A 15479-nucleotide genomic window follows, 5' to 3' on the forward strand; every position below is an offset into this window, starting at 1 on the left:
GTGCTTTTTTCAGAACTTTAAAACTCAAAACAATACTAATGACTAACAGCTTGGAAAATTATCAAAGACAGGAACAGGATAAATTACAAATTAAAAAAAAGAGAACAACATGCAAATATGAGCTCTATAATGGAAATTCAAGCCCAATAAAGTTATCAGATCATTTGACTTAAAAGTCAGGTCAGAAACCTAAACGCCTAACTGCACCATAGTCTCATTTCTATCTTCTGGTGATGATTCTCAATGCTGTAGGAAGGCAATACATTGATGAATGCCTTATGATGTCTCTGAAAAACATTTCAAAGTAAACATTGGAGAATGAATTATTTTGAAATGCTAGGACTGTTGTTAATTGGGGATTTCGTTAGAGAATAATACGTGATTGAAAGTCAAGATAAAAAAAAGTGCTCAGTAGTTGGTTGCATTTTCTAAAGCTTTTGAAGGCTTTTATCATGAGGAGTGTGTCCACAAGCCTGTTCATTAACTTAAAAGTCGCATTAAAAGTAAACAGAACTCCTTTAATGCCAGGTAGACTGCAATGTGTAACCAGCAGCACAAGTCTTGCCTGCTGATTGTACATTACACTCTATGAGCACGTATAATGGTCTGAAACCAACAACTAATTGCGTAACATCACCCGAGTTATAGAGTAATACACTAACAGATTTTTATTTAGCAATCTGTGTACGCTAGAAGGCTAGTCCTCGTTGGCTCATAGTTGGCTGGAAATTCCAAAATGAAGTCTGCAAAAAAGACTTTTTTATTCATTCGTCAGATATGGGCATCTCCAGCATTTATTGCTGATCAGTGCTGATGAGCAAACTTCTTGAACTGTTGTAGTCTCTGTGATGAAGGTACTTCCTGCAAGGCTATTCAGGAGAGGGGGGAAAGAGTTCCAGGATTTTAACCTGGTGATGCTGAATAAACAGAGATATATTTCCAAGAATCACTTGTAGGTGGTGATGTTACCATGTGCCTGCTGCCCTTGTCCTTCCAGGAATCAGAGACTGCAGCTGTACAAAAAGCCTTGAAGTTACTGCAGGGCATCTTGCAGATGGTACACATATTAGCCACGGCGTGTTGATAGTGAAGGGAGCGAATGTTTAAGGTCGTAGATTGGGCATTAATAAAAAATGGACACTTTATTCTGGATGGTATTGAATTTCGGGAATGTTACTGGAGCAGCACTCATGTAAGAAAGCTGCACTCATCCAGGAAGCAATCCATCACACTCCTGACATGTGCCTTGAAGATAGTGGAAAGGATTTGTGCTGGATAATATTGCAGCCACCAGAGAGTTTTCCCATTGACTTCAATTTTACAAGGGCTTCTGATATCACACTCAATCAAATACTGCCTTGATGAGAAGGGCACTCACTCACTCACCTCACATTCAGAATTCAGTTCCTTTGTCCATGTTTGGATCAAGGTTGTAATGTGGTCAGGAGCCAAGTGACCCTGCTAGAACCCAAACTGAGCATCAGTAAGCAGATTATTGGTAAACAAGTGCAGGTTGACATCACTGTTGATGACACTTTCCATCACTTTGCTGGTGATCATGAGCATACTGATGGGGCGGTAATTGGTCAGATTGGATTTGTCTTTCTTAGTGAAGAGGACATATCTGGACAACTTTTCACTTTCTCAGGTAGATGCCAGTGTTACAGCTGTATGGGGTAAAGACTAGGCTAGTTCTGGGGCACAAATCTTCAGCACTATAGCTGGGATATTGTAGAGCCTTTGCTGTATCCAGTGTGCTCAGATATTTTTTGATTTCACATGGAGTGAATCAAATTGGCTGAAGACTGGCTTTGTGGTGACCTAAAGACAACTATAGGGGGGCCCACTCAGTATTGAAAGGGTTAATGGAGCAATTGAATTAAACGCTTGAGCCTAAGAGAAAAACACTAACCTTGAAGAACAATAGCATCTTGTCTGACCACTATAGCAGGGTGGGCCTTGAGACATTCTACATGTCTCTCTCTTGGGATGAATGTAATCAAAGTTGTGATAGTCAAATTATAAACAACTGCATTTGTGGTGTAGTAATGGAAATTTACTGGAACATGGATTGGTCAGTAAACTTAAGCAAATAAGTGGATTGAGATGTACAAAATTTACTGATTGGTTGTAAAATGCTTTTAAGCAAGTCTTTGTGTATTCTGCTTGAAGACGGTACAATAACTCTTGCTGTATTGTTCTCCCTTGTGCACAAGTAACAAATGGGGTTTCTATGTATTAATGATGCCTTGGTGTGATTAATCTCTGACAGTTTCTGGAGATTCCACCGAGATGACTAACCCCTAGGGTTGAGTCATGGAGCGTCAGCGTTAGGACCTAAGTCCGCGGCAGCCCCATTTGGGCTTCTGGGGTTCTCTGACCTGCAATCTGTCTTCACCTGCCTGTGGCTGACTCTCAGGGTAAGTCATCTATTTAAATATTTAGGAGATTAGTCTGGCCAGTAATTTAGTATACCCAGGGGTTCAAGTCCCGTGGAGTTGAAAAGTAGTAGCAGTATACCCAGAGGTTTGAATCCCCTGGAGTTGAAAATTAGTAGCAGTATACCCAGGGGTTTGAATCCCCTGGAGGTGAAAAAAAAGTAGTATACCCAGAGGTTTGAATCCCCTGGAGTTGAAAAGTAGTAGTAGTATGCCCAGGGGTTCGAATCCCCTGGAGGTGAAAAAGTACTAGTAGTATACCCAGGGGTTCGAGTCCCCTGGAGGTGAAAAGTAAGTAACTTTTTTTTTGTGTATATTATTAAGTAAAAATGGGAAATATGGCAACAAAGAAACCCCAGGATCCCCCTTTGAAGGGAACCCCAAATGCATACATGTATGTCCATTATGGGTCTGAAAGTGTCCAACATGTTTCTGATTGGGTAAAATGGACCCAAGGTAAGGGAGAGAGTTTCCCACCAGATGGAACTTTTAATCAGAATAGAACTGAGTGCTAAAAATATGTTTTAAGGGAGGTAGATGGTCCGCCACTGAATTTTCTTTAACTTAAAAAAAAATGAATTGATCTAAGCTACATGAACTGTTTATACTGGGGAGAGAGAGAGAGCGAGAGAGAGGGGGAGGGTACCCCTAGAGGGTTAATGAGAAATTGACAAGCAGCAGCAGAGAAAATGTGAGCTTTCGTCAGTTTGAAGGTCCCTATCGGTGGAGCCTTCAAGATCCCTTTATTCCCCCACTGCTACTTGAAGCTTCGTTTAGAGTTAAGTTCAATATTATAAGAGTATCGATGCATACCTTTATCTGTGTGTTTGTTTGTGTGCAATGAAGCATTTGTATGTGAGCTTTAATGTGTTTTCTTCCCCGAATAGTCTTTTGTGTGTGTGTAGTTGTTCTTCCCTGAATTGTCTTTTGTGTCTGTAGTTGAGCACTTTAGAGTCGAAAGCCCCATATTAGGTTAAAGGAAAAGTTTATTCAAATATTCCAAAGTTTTGAGTATAAGGTTAGAGTTGAGATTTCTGGCAAAAATCGTAATTTGAAGGTAGTGTAAAGATAAAACAGGGCTTGCCTTTGTTTGAGATGAACCAACCCTTGTACCACCCCCTTGCGGACTAGTAGGGAATAACCCTCATCATCAGCTTCCTAGCTGATTGGGATTAATACATATGAGTTCTGAGGAAAAAAAATACTTGAAATTCAGAAAGATTCTAGGAAAACCAAAAGACATAAACACAAGGTCTAGTTGGTTCCAATGGATAAAAAGGGGTTTCTTATGAAGAGATTAATTAAATATTAAAGGAAATCTGCATCCCAACAGCATTGTGATTTGAATTTGGGACAATCTTGAGATGTAAAGAGCAGTGTAATTTAACAGGTTATTTTTGAATCACTAGGATGCTAAGATAAAGAATGTATTGATAAACATACGGAAATTATAACTTGGATAAAAATCATTACACATGAAAAAGAGGTTGTTTTAATTTTGATAATGTAAATTACATTTCTTACAAGGTTTAAAAAATTTGAGGTTTGGTTCTTGATAAAGTTCTCAAAAGGGAATTTTCATTTTAAAAGGTTTGACAACAATTGGCACTAATTCAAATGCTGCAAGCTTTTGTATTTGTAAGTCTGTTCCCAAAATGTGAAGTTAAGCTCAAGACCTTGACAAAGTTTGGCAGAAATCCATTTTTTGGCCGAGTTAATGAATCTGGGATAATGCAAAAAAAGTCAGACATAATTTAGTGGGACAATAAGATGTTGTTTGAGAAGAAGATAAGGAAGCAAAACATGTCAATGCTTGATTTCTGTTTTAAAACTGTTATGAGAATATTTTCTTTATTTTAAAGTCTCTACAGGCAACCTGAACAAGATAAGATGGTGGCTGTTGCATGTGTAAAATGGTATGAGGAAAGTAGGAGAATGAGTTAGGGAAAGGACATAATGTACAAACTGTTTTAAGGGAAATTAATTTGATAATCTGGCCATCAAGTGAGGCATTGGAACTGCACAGCGGGAGATAAGCAAAGATCTAGAGACAGAGATCCCCGTTAAAATGGAATAGTTAATATGGCCTAAAGAGTAAGGAAACATTTTAAACAATCAAGACAATAGAGAAACCGAACTCAAGAGAATCTTAGGATGATCATGGTCAGGGAAAAAAAATCTTAAGAGGTAAAACTAAGTGGAATCTGTAGTTCAGAAATTGAAAAGTAAGGATAAATAATACAGATGTATTACTGATTATATTAATGTGCCTGAGAGCTACAAAAAAGTAAGACCACAGGATTAACAATTGATGACAGGCAGAGTTAAGTGGTTCCCAGAGAGAACCATCACTGGAAGTGAAGAAACTGAGCCATTGAAAGATAGGATAAGAAGGTGCATTGTAGAGTTGTTTAAGGAATTGAGGTCTGACATGAGACAGCAGCAGGAGAGAGTAAACTGGAAGGAGTGGGGGTGCCTACCCAGATGGATGCAGAACAGGGAACTCATTTCACAGGGAGAGTCATTAAAGAAGCGTGTAATCTTATGGAGATTAAACATAAATTCCATATTCCTTACCACCTCCAGAGTCCAGGGCTGGTGGAAAGGATGAACTGAACTTTAAAAAAAAATCAATCAAGAGACAGGGAACAGCTCAATACTCTAATGCACCGTGGGCTACCCCAAGCAGGACCACCGGGTTCACCCCATTTGAAATGATAACAAGAAGGGCCATGCAATTACCTGAAGGCATTATAGAAGATGGTGTAGGGCCACTGAAAGGAAAAATACAGGACAATGTAAGGGAATTAAGTAGGCAATTACATGAGTTGAGAGAGGAAGTTAGAGACTGACAGTTGATTAAGCATATGGAAACAGGCAAATCCAAAGAGCAACAACAGACCCTCCCTCCCTTCCTCCCCCCAAGCCAACGTAGGGAATAAGGTGATGGTCAAGGTGAGCTCGGTGCGAACAGGCATGGTCCCTAAGAGGTAATTATGACAAGTGATACATGCGCACTTGTGGATATGAGAACGAGAGCCGATGTTAATGTCTACACAGATCTACAATCCCGGTCGTGGGCGTATCAGTACTGGCAACAAGGTTGGGGATCATCACTGCTCATCCCGCACCACAGGAGGAACTTTGATACAGCACGGACAGTGCCGAATGCGACACGCAACGGGGAATGATAAATGTAACAGTAGGAGGAACAAGTGCTTTCAAATTGTAGTAAGGGTTTGCTTCAGATCGGGCATGGGAGGTCCGTCACTACCCAGCCACCTTCCACATCGACTTTCACAGTCCGAGTAGAGATAATTGAAGACCCTCAAATCACACTGACTGACCCATCTTGTCCGAATATGCATCTGGGACTGATGAATGGTTTCGTACTGGTTAATCAGAAGTTTTGTATGTTAATGTACACCATGAGCTGGTACCTGTAGTCTTGAACATACCCGGAATCGTCCTGCCCCAGTGGTGCTCAACCCATACGGCTCTGACGCACCAATTGATGACTGAAGCAGTTCAGTTCAATGGCGAGATGCGATCAGGCTTGGGAGGGAACCGCATTAAGCGCAGCCTGATAAATGATGCCGCTACGCTATTCAATATAGGGACGTCATCGGTTAATCCAAAGCCTGGCTACTGTGCTCGAAAGTCATACGGGGACTATCAATAAATTAATTGAAATAGGGAAAGATATTTCAGACGAAGCGAGCAGAAATGATATATGCAGCACCTATGGATAAGAATCATGACTTGACCGGTTGCCAGCTCAGAGAATTAGTGTTAAACGTATAGTGAATAATAATATGCTATTAGGCATTGTATTAGTAATACCTGTCATACCTATGTCGATGACATAACCCAGGCAAAACGCCCACAGTGACTGCTGGTATGGGACCCCAGCCATGGGGCCCGTTTGTACACCTACGAGTAGACTTTATACAAATACCTAAATGTATGGGATATAATTATGTTTTAGTTATAGTATGTTTATTCTCACGATGGGTGGAGGCGTATCCTACCTGACGGAATGATGCTGTTGTTGATGTAAAATTGTTGTTGCGTGAATACATACTCAGATTTGGGATACCAGAGATTTCATCGAGTGATAATGGGCCTCATTTTACCGCTAAAGTGATAAAGGAACTGTTGAGGGCCTTACAAAGCAACCATCACCTTTCCTGCCCATACCACCCCTAGTCTACTGGGGCGGTGGAAAGACAAAATGGTATTCTGAAAAACAAATTAGCTAAATTATGTGAAGAAACCGGTTCGAAATGGCCTGAAGCTCTACCCTTGGCGCTCATGACTAGTCGCTCTCACCTTAATTGTACCACCTCCCTCTCTCCTTATGAGGTTGTAATGGGACGTCCTATGCGCCTCCCAGTGGCCCCCACCTTTGTCTGGTAGGGAAATGGACATCCACGCAATGGATGAGGGAATGATTACATACTGTATAGCACTCACTAATTCTCTCAAGAGCTTGCATATTCAGGTAGTAGAAGCTCAGAAAAAGCCCACCATTGAAGATTGTCATCAATACCAGCCTGGGGACCTAGTCCTGGTAAAGACCTTCAGGAGAAAGAACTGTTTAGAACCTCGATGGGAGGGGCCTTTCCAAGTCCTGCTCACTACCCATACGGCTGTGAAGGTTGAAGGACGTCCCTTGTGGATCCACACATCGCACTTCAAGTGGACGCTGACCTCGGATGGAAGTGCTTGTGCAAGAACTTTAACTGAGTCGCCAAAATGTTGACTCTGATTTCAATCCAGTCCTGTGTGGTCCTTGCAGGGGAATGGACTACCAATTCTGTGGTTCAACTAATGCAGGCTGTAGCTTCGCAAGTTAACGAGACTAAATGTTGGATTTGTACTCATTTTCCTGTTAGCCTCTCCTCCTCTGAGATGCATTTTATGGCTTTCCCCTCAGATTCCACATGGTCCATTGGTAATACAGGGGCCCTCAGATGCCCATTTGAAGATGGGAGTCCACCTTTGCAGTTGTTAAGGGAGAGGCCTGGCTATGCATCAGGAGAAATTATACCAAGGGTAGCACTCGGGTGAGCGAGCTGCCATTGGGTTCCTGTGCCTACCTTGCTGATTCAAGCCAGCTACCTATTCCCTCCCGCTCCTCAGGAATCAGGATTCCTCTGAGGATGAAGCCCGGTGGCTAGGATACATAGAACTTGGCTAATGGTGGTGGATTGTCCTTGTAGGACAAAAGGGGGGAGTGTGGTGGCCTAAGGACAACTATAGGGGGGCCCACTCAGTATTGAAAGGGTTAATGGAGCAATTGAATTAAACGCTTGAGCCTAAGAAAAAAACACTGCAACCTTGAAGAACAATAGCATCTTGTCTGACCACTATAGCAGGATGGGCCTTAAGACATTCCATGTGTCTCTCTCTTGGGCCGAATGTAATCAAAGTTGTGATAGTCAAATTATAAACAACTGCACTTGTGGTGTAGGAATGGAAATTTACTGGAACATGGATTGGTCAGTAAACTTATGTAAATAAGTGGATTGAGATGTACAAAATTTACTGATTGGTTGTAAAATGCTTTTAAGCAAGTCTTTGTGTATTCTGCTTGAAGATGGTACAAAACCTCTCGCTGTATTGTTCTCCCTTGTGCACAAGTAATAAATGGGGTTTCTATGTATTAATGATGCCTTGGTGTGATTAATCTCTGACAGCTTCACTGATGGGATGGAGCTGAGCAGAAGGCCAAGACGGATCATTCATTTGGCATTTCTGCCTGAAGATGACTGCCAATGCTCCAGCCTTGTCTTTTGCACTCACGTGCTGAGGATGGGGTTATTCATTGAGCCTCTTCTCTGGTTAATTGTTTAAATATCCACCACCATTCACAACTAGATGTGGCTGGATTGCATTCAACTACAATCTGTAACCTCATGCCCCAGCATAAGTGATTGTGGGATTGCTTAGCTTTGTCTATAGCATTCTGCTGTTTAGCAGACGAGTCCCATGTTGTAGTTTCACCAGATTGCAGGCTTCAAGTGCTGCTCCTGGACTGTTCTTCCACACTTCCCATTGAACTAGGGTTAGTCTCCTAGCTTGGTGATAATGACAGAATGAGGTATATATGCTGGGGCATGAGGTACAGATTGTAGTTGAATGCAATTCTGCTGCTGCTGCTGATGACCCACAGCATCTCATGGATGCTCAGTTCTGAGTTGCCAGGTCTGTTCAGGATCTATCCTGTTTAGCAAGGTGACAATTCTACACAATACAATGGGCAGTGTCCTCAAGGTGAAGGCACAATTTTGGCACAAGTCGCCAGATGTTAGTGAGGAGGTCTTTGCAGGGTTGAGTGGTCTGGCTATACCTTTGGCATGTCTGGTGCCTAGATCGATGCCAGGTGGTCTGTTTGTTTAATTCTTAATGTTTCTCAGAACATTTTGATGTGATTGAGGGGCTTGCTAGGCTGTTTCAGAGGACAGCAAAAAGTCAACTCATTCCCTCCACAAGGACAATAGAATGGGTACTCCTACCAATAGTGACATTGACAGATGCATCTGTGACAGGTAAATTGGTGAGAAGGATGTCTTTCCCTTGTGTTGGTTCCCACCGCAACTGCTGCAGGCCCAGTCTGGGAGCTATGCACTTTGAAATTCAACCAGCTCACTCCATAATGGTGCTACAAAACAACTTAGTGATAGACTTTACAGTCCCCTACCTCCCCAGTCCCGCAAGAGTACTTTCTGTGCTCTTGCACCCTCAGCACTTCTTCCAAGTTCAACATGGAACAGCACTATTTCATCAGTTAAGGGAGCATGTTAAATGACAATAGCAGGAAGTTTCCTTGTCAATGTTCCACTTGATGCCATGAGGTTTCATGGTATCTAGAGTCAATGTTGAGGCCTCCCAGGCTCACTCCCTCCCAACTGCACACCGCTGTGACATCATCTCTGTTGCACATGGCAATTCCTTCAGCACGGATATTGATGGAGGACTTTGGGACACCAACTGAAAGGTATGATTCCGAGAATATGGCTTTGTCAAGTTGTTACTTGACTAGTCTGCAAGACAGCTCTCCCAATATTGGCACAAATTGTCAGATGTTAGTGAATAGGTCTTTGCAAGGATTGACTGGGTCAGGTATGCCTTTGGCATGTCTGGTGCCTAGATCGATGCTGGGTGGCCTGTTTGTTTAATTCTTATTGCTTCTCAGAACATTTTGATGTGATTGAGTGGCTTGCTAGGCTGTTTCAGAGGACAGTAAAGAATCAACTCATTGCTGTAGGTCTGGAGTTACACATAGACCAAACTGGATAAGGATGCCACATTTCCTTTCTTAAAAGGACACTCATGAATCAGATGGGTTTTTAATGACAATCCAGTAATTTCATGGGACAAGGTTTTTAATTCCAGATTTTAAATTTAATTAAATTAATTTAAATTCCCCCAGCTGCCATGACAGTGGTTGATTAGGCCCCTGGATTACTAGTCCAATAATATAACCAGCATTCTCAGACGTAAGAGATAAATAATACATATCAAGAAAGCTTGAAAAAAATTATAGTTTGAGTAGCTCAGACTCTCAACTATAAGACCATAAGACATAAGAGCAGAAATTAAGCCAGTCGGCCCATCGAGTCTGCTCCACCATTCAATTATGGCTGATAAATTTCTCAACCCCATTCTCCTGCCTTCTCCCCATAACCTTTGATCACCTTACCAATCAAGAACCTATCTATCCCGGTCTTAAATACACTCAATGACCTGGCCTCCAAAGCCTTCTGTGGCAATGAATTCCATAGATTCACCATTCTCTGGCTAAAGAAGTTTCTCATCTCTGTTCTAAAAGGTCTTCCCTTTACTCTGAGGCTGTGCCCTCGGGTCCTAGTCTCTCCTACTAATGGAAACATCTTCCCCACGTCCACTCTATCCAGGCCTTTCAGTATTCTGTAAGTTTCAATCAGATCCCCCCATCCTTCTAAACTCCATTGAGTATAGACCCAGAGTCCTCAAACATTCCTTATATGTTAAGCCTTTCATTCCTGGGATCGTTCTCGTGAACCTCCTTTGGACCCTCTCCAGGGATAGCACATCCTTCCTGAGATACGGGGCCCAAAATTGCTCACAATATTCTAAATGTGGTTTGACCTGAGCCTTATAAAACCTCATCAGCAGATCCCTGCTTTTATATTTTAGTCCTCTCAAAATAAATGCCATCCAGAATTAATACATTTTTTTCTTTCACCAAATATTTATTTTGCCTAATTTCAAGTGTCACAGATAAACCATTTTAACAATGGCCATGCATGGACTCAAATGGATAGATCAATGCTACAAAGATGATTTCAGCCTAGATATCAGTTTGTGCCTGTTTTAGGAAAGAAAAAGACATCAAAGGCATTAATACCTTGTTCTCCAGATTTGCTTTGCTGAGCTTCAGCTGTTGGGGGCCAACCATTTTAGGACTCGGGGTTGCTATGACAATGCTCGTCAGCTGTGCAGTTGGTAATGTTTTGGTGACAGCAGCTGGTTGTCCATTCATAATTCTAGCCTGATGTATGGAATTTGCAGTTGATGGCTGAGAGGTGGGTGTGAATTTTGTCAGCATCACAGGTCGCTGGATTAGTTGCGAAGTAGTAAACACAGGTGCAGGTGCAATAGGAATACTATTTGGCATCACTGGCTTCGGGCGAACCTGAGAAATCATCAGCAATTTAGAATGTTACAATGTAAACCAGTTCTCTTCCTGCACCTCTAATATCTTCATTCTGAAGAAGCTGACTACTACCAAGGTCTTGTTGTACAGAACTGGCTGCCCTCCAGTACCTTGTCAAGTGGTAACTCTTCATGCATGAGCCAAGACAGCGAGTGTCATCAGGCTACTTAAAACATCATGTTGAGTATCACAGCCAAGGCCTATCCCATCCCATTCCATTCCCAGGCCCACCCCTAACAATCACACTTGTAATTTCTAAGTTCTAAATGCAACAAAGGATAGTGACAGCAGAAACCCTAGACAATTTTGCCATCATCTTACCTGCATAAGTGCTGAGCCCAATTGCAGCACTTTCACATCAGCTCTGGCTAAATTCAGCTAGCTAGTTAGGGCCACAGGCTGAACCTGAGGTCCTTCCAGTTTACATGGCTTAGTTCCAGACTGATGTACGTATTTACCAACAGAAATTCACAAGCTAAATAAGATCTCCTTAAAGGTTTGTTAAAGAACCATACAGCTGAATGATATCTTACCCCCTTCCCATGAATGGCAGCAGTATTGTAAACCCTGAGTAAAAAGCTGACTGAAGAACAGAACTGAGATATAATTCTGGAATGCGTACCAATAGAGTTGTTTTTGGTGCCAAATTCTTAACAGTATGGTGTCGTTGGTTATTCCTCCTCCCATCTTTTCATTTATATGTGAATAAAGATTGAACACAAAAGGAATGATGACACTTTGCTGAAAACCAAATAAAACCCTTACTGGACCACTTTAATTTCCCCTAAGTTACACATTACATGCCTTGGAATATGGCTTCTGACAGAATTCACACCTCTGAGAGTGAAGTATAAAATATCTTTACTGTTGCAGCGACAGACTATGGAGGGCCATGTCTATTTAATGTTTCAGTCTACAAGTTTGCATTCAAACCATATTTTGAATGTGAAGTCACCAATAATAGAAGCCTTTTTGTTACATGTATTTACCTGTGGTAAGAGCGTTGGGCGTTGAGTCAGTCTGGGTGGAGGAATGAACTGAGGAACCTTGATTGGCGGAGAGCTTGTAGTCTGTACCTGCTGATTTTGAACATATTTATTTCTTACATGCTACTTTGATGGAAAACTTTATCAAGAATAAAACGTTGAATACATACAAGCTAGTACTGTGTTTTTAACCAAGATTTGAAGAAATGAATTAGCTTTCTTTTCTGAACTGTAAAACCACAAACATTCCAAATCACATTTATGTAATAAATACAGACCAAATATACAAAGACCAGTGAAATACAGAAATAACAACAGCCTCACAATTCACAATAATGCACAATTCCAGTCTTTAGTCAGAGGGTTATAAAGCCCAACTCCAGAGACCTAAGCACATAATCTTGGCTGACACTTTAGTCCAGCTTCAGGTGAGGCCACATACGATCCCATGGCTCTATTAAAAGAGGAGCAAGGTTGTTCTCCCTGTTGTTCTGGTCAATATTTATCCCTCAACTAACATCACTAACAGACTATATGGTCCTTATCCCACTACTGCTTGTGGAGCCTTGCTATGCACAAATTGACTGCTGAATTTCCAATTACAAATGACTAACTTCATAAAGTACGTCAGTGGCTGTAAAGCGCTTCAAAACACCCCGAGGTCATGACGGGATCAATAGAAATGCAAGCTCTTTCATTCACAATTAAACCACTGTCTATGTAATGACTTATATAATACACCAATTTAGCTCCAGTTGGAGTATTGTGACCAATTCTGCACTACACTTTAGGAAGGGCATGAAAGCTTTGGAGCGGCGACAGGAAAGATTTACTAGAATGGCTCCAGGAATGAGCAATTACAGTTAAGTGCATATACCAGAGAAGCTGGCGTTGTTCTCCTTACAGCAGAGGAGAATAAGAGCAGAGTTGATAGAGGTGCTTAAAATCATGACAGGCTTAGATGAGCAAACTATTCTAACGGATGAAGGATCAATGACCAGGAGGCACAGATTTAAGATGACTGCCAAAAGAACCAGAGGTAACATGAAGAAAAATTATTTTATGCAACATGTTAAGATTTTGAATGCATTATCTTATAGGGTGGCAGATACAGATTCAATAGTAGCCTTCAAAAGGGAATTGGGTGAACACTCAAGGAGAACAAAAAATTCAGGGTTGTAGAGAAAGAGCAAGGGAGTGGGACTAACTAGACTGCCTTCGAAAGAGACAGTGCAGACTCAACAAGGGGAATGTCCTGTTCCTCTGCTGTGTAATTCTGTGTTGTTTCAGTGGTAAATGTGGGCTTCATGAAAACCAAATGCTGGAACTATTCATATTATAGTCAGAAGCCTATACACAGCAACAGCTGAGATTTACATTTCCTTTTCATCATTAGAAAAACTTAATCCTATGTTACTGGATGGTCTTTTTCTCTTTTAGTTGGTTTGTTTGTCTGATTATCTACAACCATTTTTATTCTTCCATTTCTATATTTTTTTGTCTCCCTAGTCATGTACGTGTGCACGCGTGTGCGGCAATTTTTACTGGAGCAGTCTTTTGAATGGCTTTGAAATTAAATCCCAAAATATCCAGGACATTTCGAAAACAGTGAAGAGTAAAAACTAGAATGGTCGGATTTTGCGGTTGTAATGATGGCAAAATGGTCAACGTTTTCCTTCATTACTCTTCGAAACAGACTGCAACTTGTGACATTCAGCATGCACAGATAGAAACTTCTGAATTTCTGTGTTTATCAGTGACTCCCTGATCCACCAGAGAGTATGCTGTTGAAGTCCTTGTAGATGGAAATCATCCAGAAATCACTGGCCTGGATTTTGGGATCAGTGACAAAGCAAGGGCTTTTCCCACTGTCCTCGAAGAATACTGCCCACAAGGATCTAGCGATCTCTTATTATTTTTAAAACTTGTGGAATTTTCGTGATGGAGAAATCTGACATTCCACAAATATAAAATTAGCTTTTCAAGACCAGTGAAAGTCCTTAGCTGTAATTATATCGTTAGTATGCTGTTAAAAACTCAGTTACATTCATTCAACAATGTGTACATTTTCAAGTGTTTTTTTTAAAAACAGCAAGACTGACAGCATAAGAATGGAAATTCTCATCAATTCAACTGATTTCCATTGGCTGCAGTTTATTTGGTGGGGGTGACAGGAGGGGGTTGAGGGAGTGGCAGAACATGGTGTGGGTACCTCAACAGCACAGCCTCTGAAGTAGCGTAGAATCACTTATGTGTGTTGTTCTGCACATGTGCCAGCTCCCCAAGTTGCTAACAGTTTCAGTGGAGTAATGATTGCAAAAGCTGACAGTTTTTCCATCATTATTGTCACACAATCTAAGCCCTCGAATAAACGCAAACTTCCACATTTATGCAAAATAATAAAAACAAATATTTTTTAAAATGCTGATTTTTCAGCTTCTACTTTAATGTGGATGTGTCAATCTTAATTTTGTTTTCTGTAAAATTATAGAAAGTGAGTGATAAAACTCACTTGTTACTTCCTGGTTTGTCGTCTTTGAGAATTTTTGGAGTGACTAGCTGCTTAGTCTGACTTGATGACATTCTTACGGTCTGGAAAAGTGAAATCCATGCCACAGATCTCACTAGACCTTTGTGGGCTGCCTTTCTTGCAGCTAGCGGTGAGTACTCGCACTTCGTGGCTGACCACAAAATCTGGGCCATCAACTTGAGCTGGTGACAACTGATAAAACAGTCAATTCTCAAACAAAGAGTACTATTGAAATCAATGCCAGGTCATTTTAACCTTAATTTGATCTCAAAGGGTTAGCAGAAAGCTTGCTTTGTATCTTATTTAAGACGTCAATTCACAAAATTGGAAAGGATTTCAGGGGCTGGTATTATAAACAACTGCAGTCAAAAAGACAGATCTCATAAATTTACTTTTTTCAGAAATGGTATTGTTCAACATGTTCTCATGAGATGTGCTGGATTTATTTTAAACAAATAATAATTAGTAGGGCTACCGTTATCTCTTTCCGGCTACAAAAAACACAAATTGCATGATTTTTAAATAAATAGTACAATTGATCTGGACAATCCGTAGATTAATTTGCTTATTAAATAAAAGAGGAATATGAGGCCAGAGAGAATTATTTTAATAAGGCAAACAGGGAAGAGGTATCAAAGATAAAGGTTCGAGTCAGCAGAGAGGAAGTAGTAGTTCCAGTCACAGAAAACAGGTTATAACAATAAAAGGACAGAATGTACTACATTTAATCCAAAAAAAGCTTACAAAAGAATTATGTAAATAGAAAAGGTAATGATAAAAATTGCTGTGAAGTAGAAGCAATGATTTGGAGAAAAAAAGTA

At 40.9% G+C, this 15479-nt stretch overlaps 1 protein-coding gene across 5 annotated transcripts in view; it reads right to left on the reverse strand.

Moving 5' to 3' along the window:
- The window catches only part of phf21ab (PHD finger protein 21Ab), a 356360-nt gene that overhangs the window by 38015 nt on the left and 302866 nt on the right, over positions 1-15479 (reverse strand). For 4 of the 5 annotated variants that reach the window (XM_041197194.1, XM_041197193.1, XM_041197195.1 and 1 more), the window contains 2 exons: positions 12132-12221; positions 10834-11121 (listed from right to left, as the gene is read on the reverse strand). In XM_041197194.1, the coding sequence (XP_041053128.1) occupies positions 10834-11121; positions 12132-12221 (378 nt within the window). The remainder of the gene's footprint in view (positions 1-10833; positions 11122-12131; positions 12222-15479) is intronic. The other variant, XM_041197191.1, reaches the window with a different exon arrangement.

This window comes from Carcharodon carcharias, chromosome 10 (genome assembly GCF_017639515.1).
Source record: "Carcharodon carcharias isolate sCarCar2 chromosome 10, sCarCar2.pri, whole genome shotgun sequence".
In the NCBI taxonomy this organism is placed as follows: Eukaryota; Metazoa; Chordata; class Chondrichthyes; order Lamniformes; family Lamnidae; genus Carcharodon; species Carcharodon carcharias.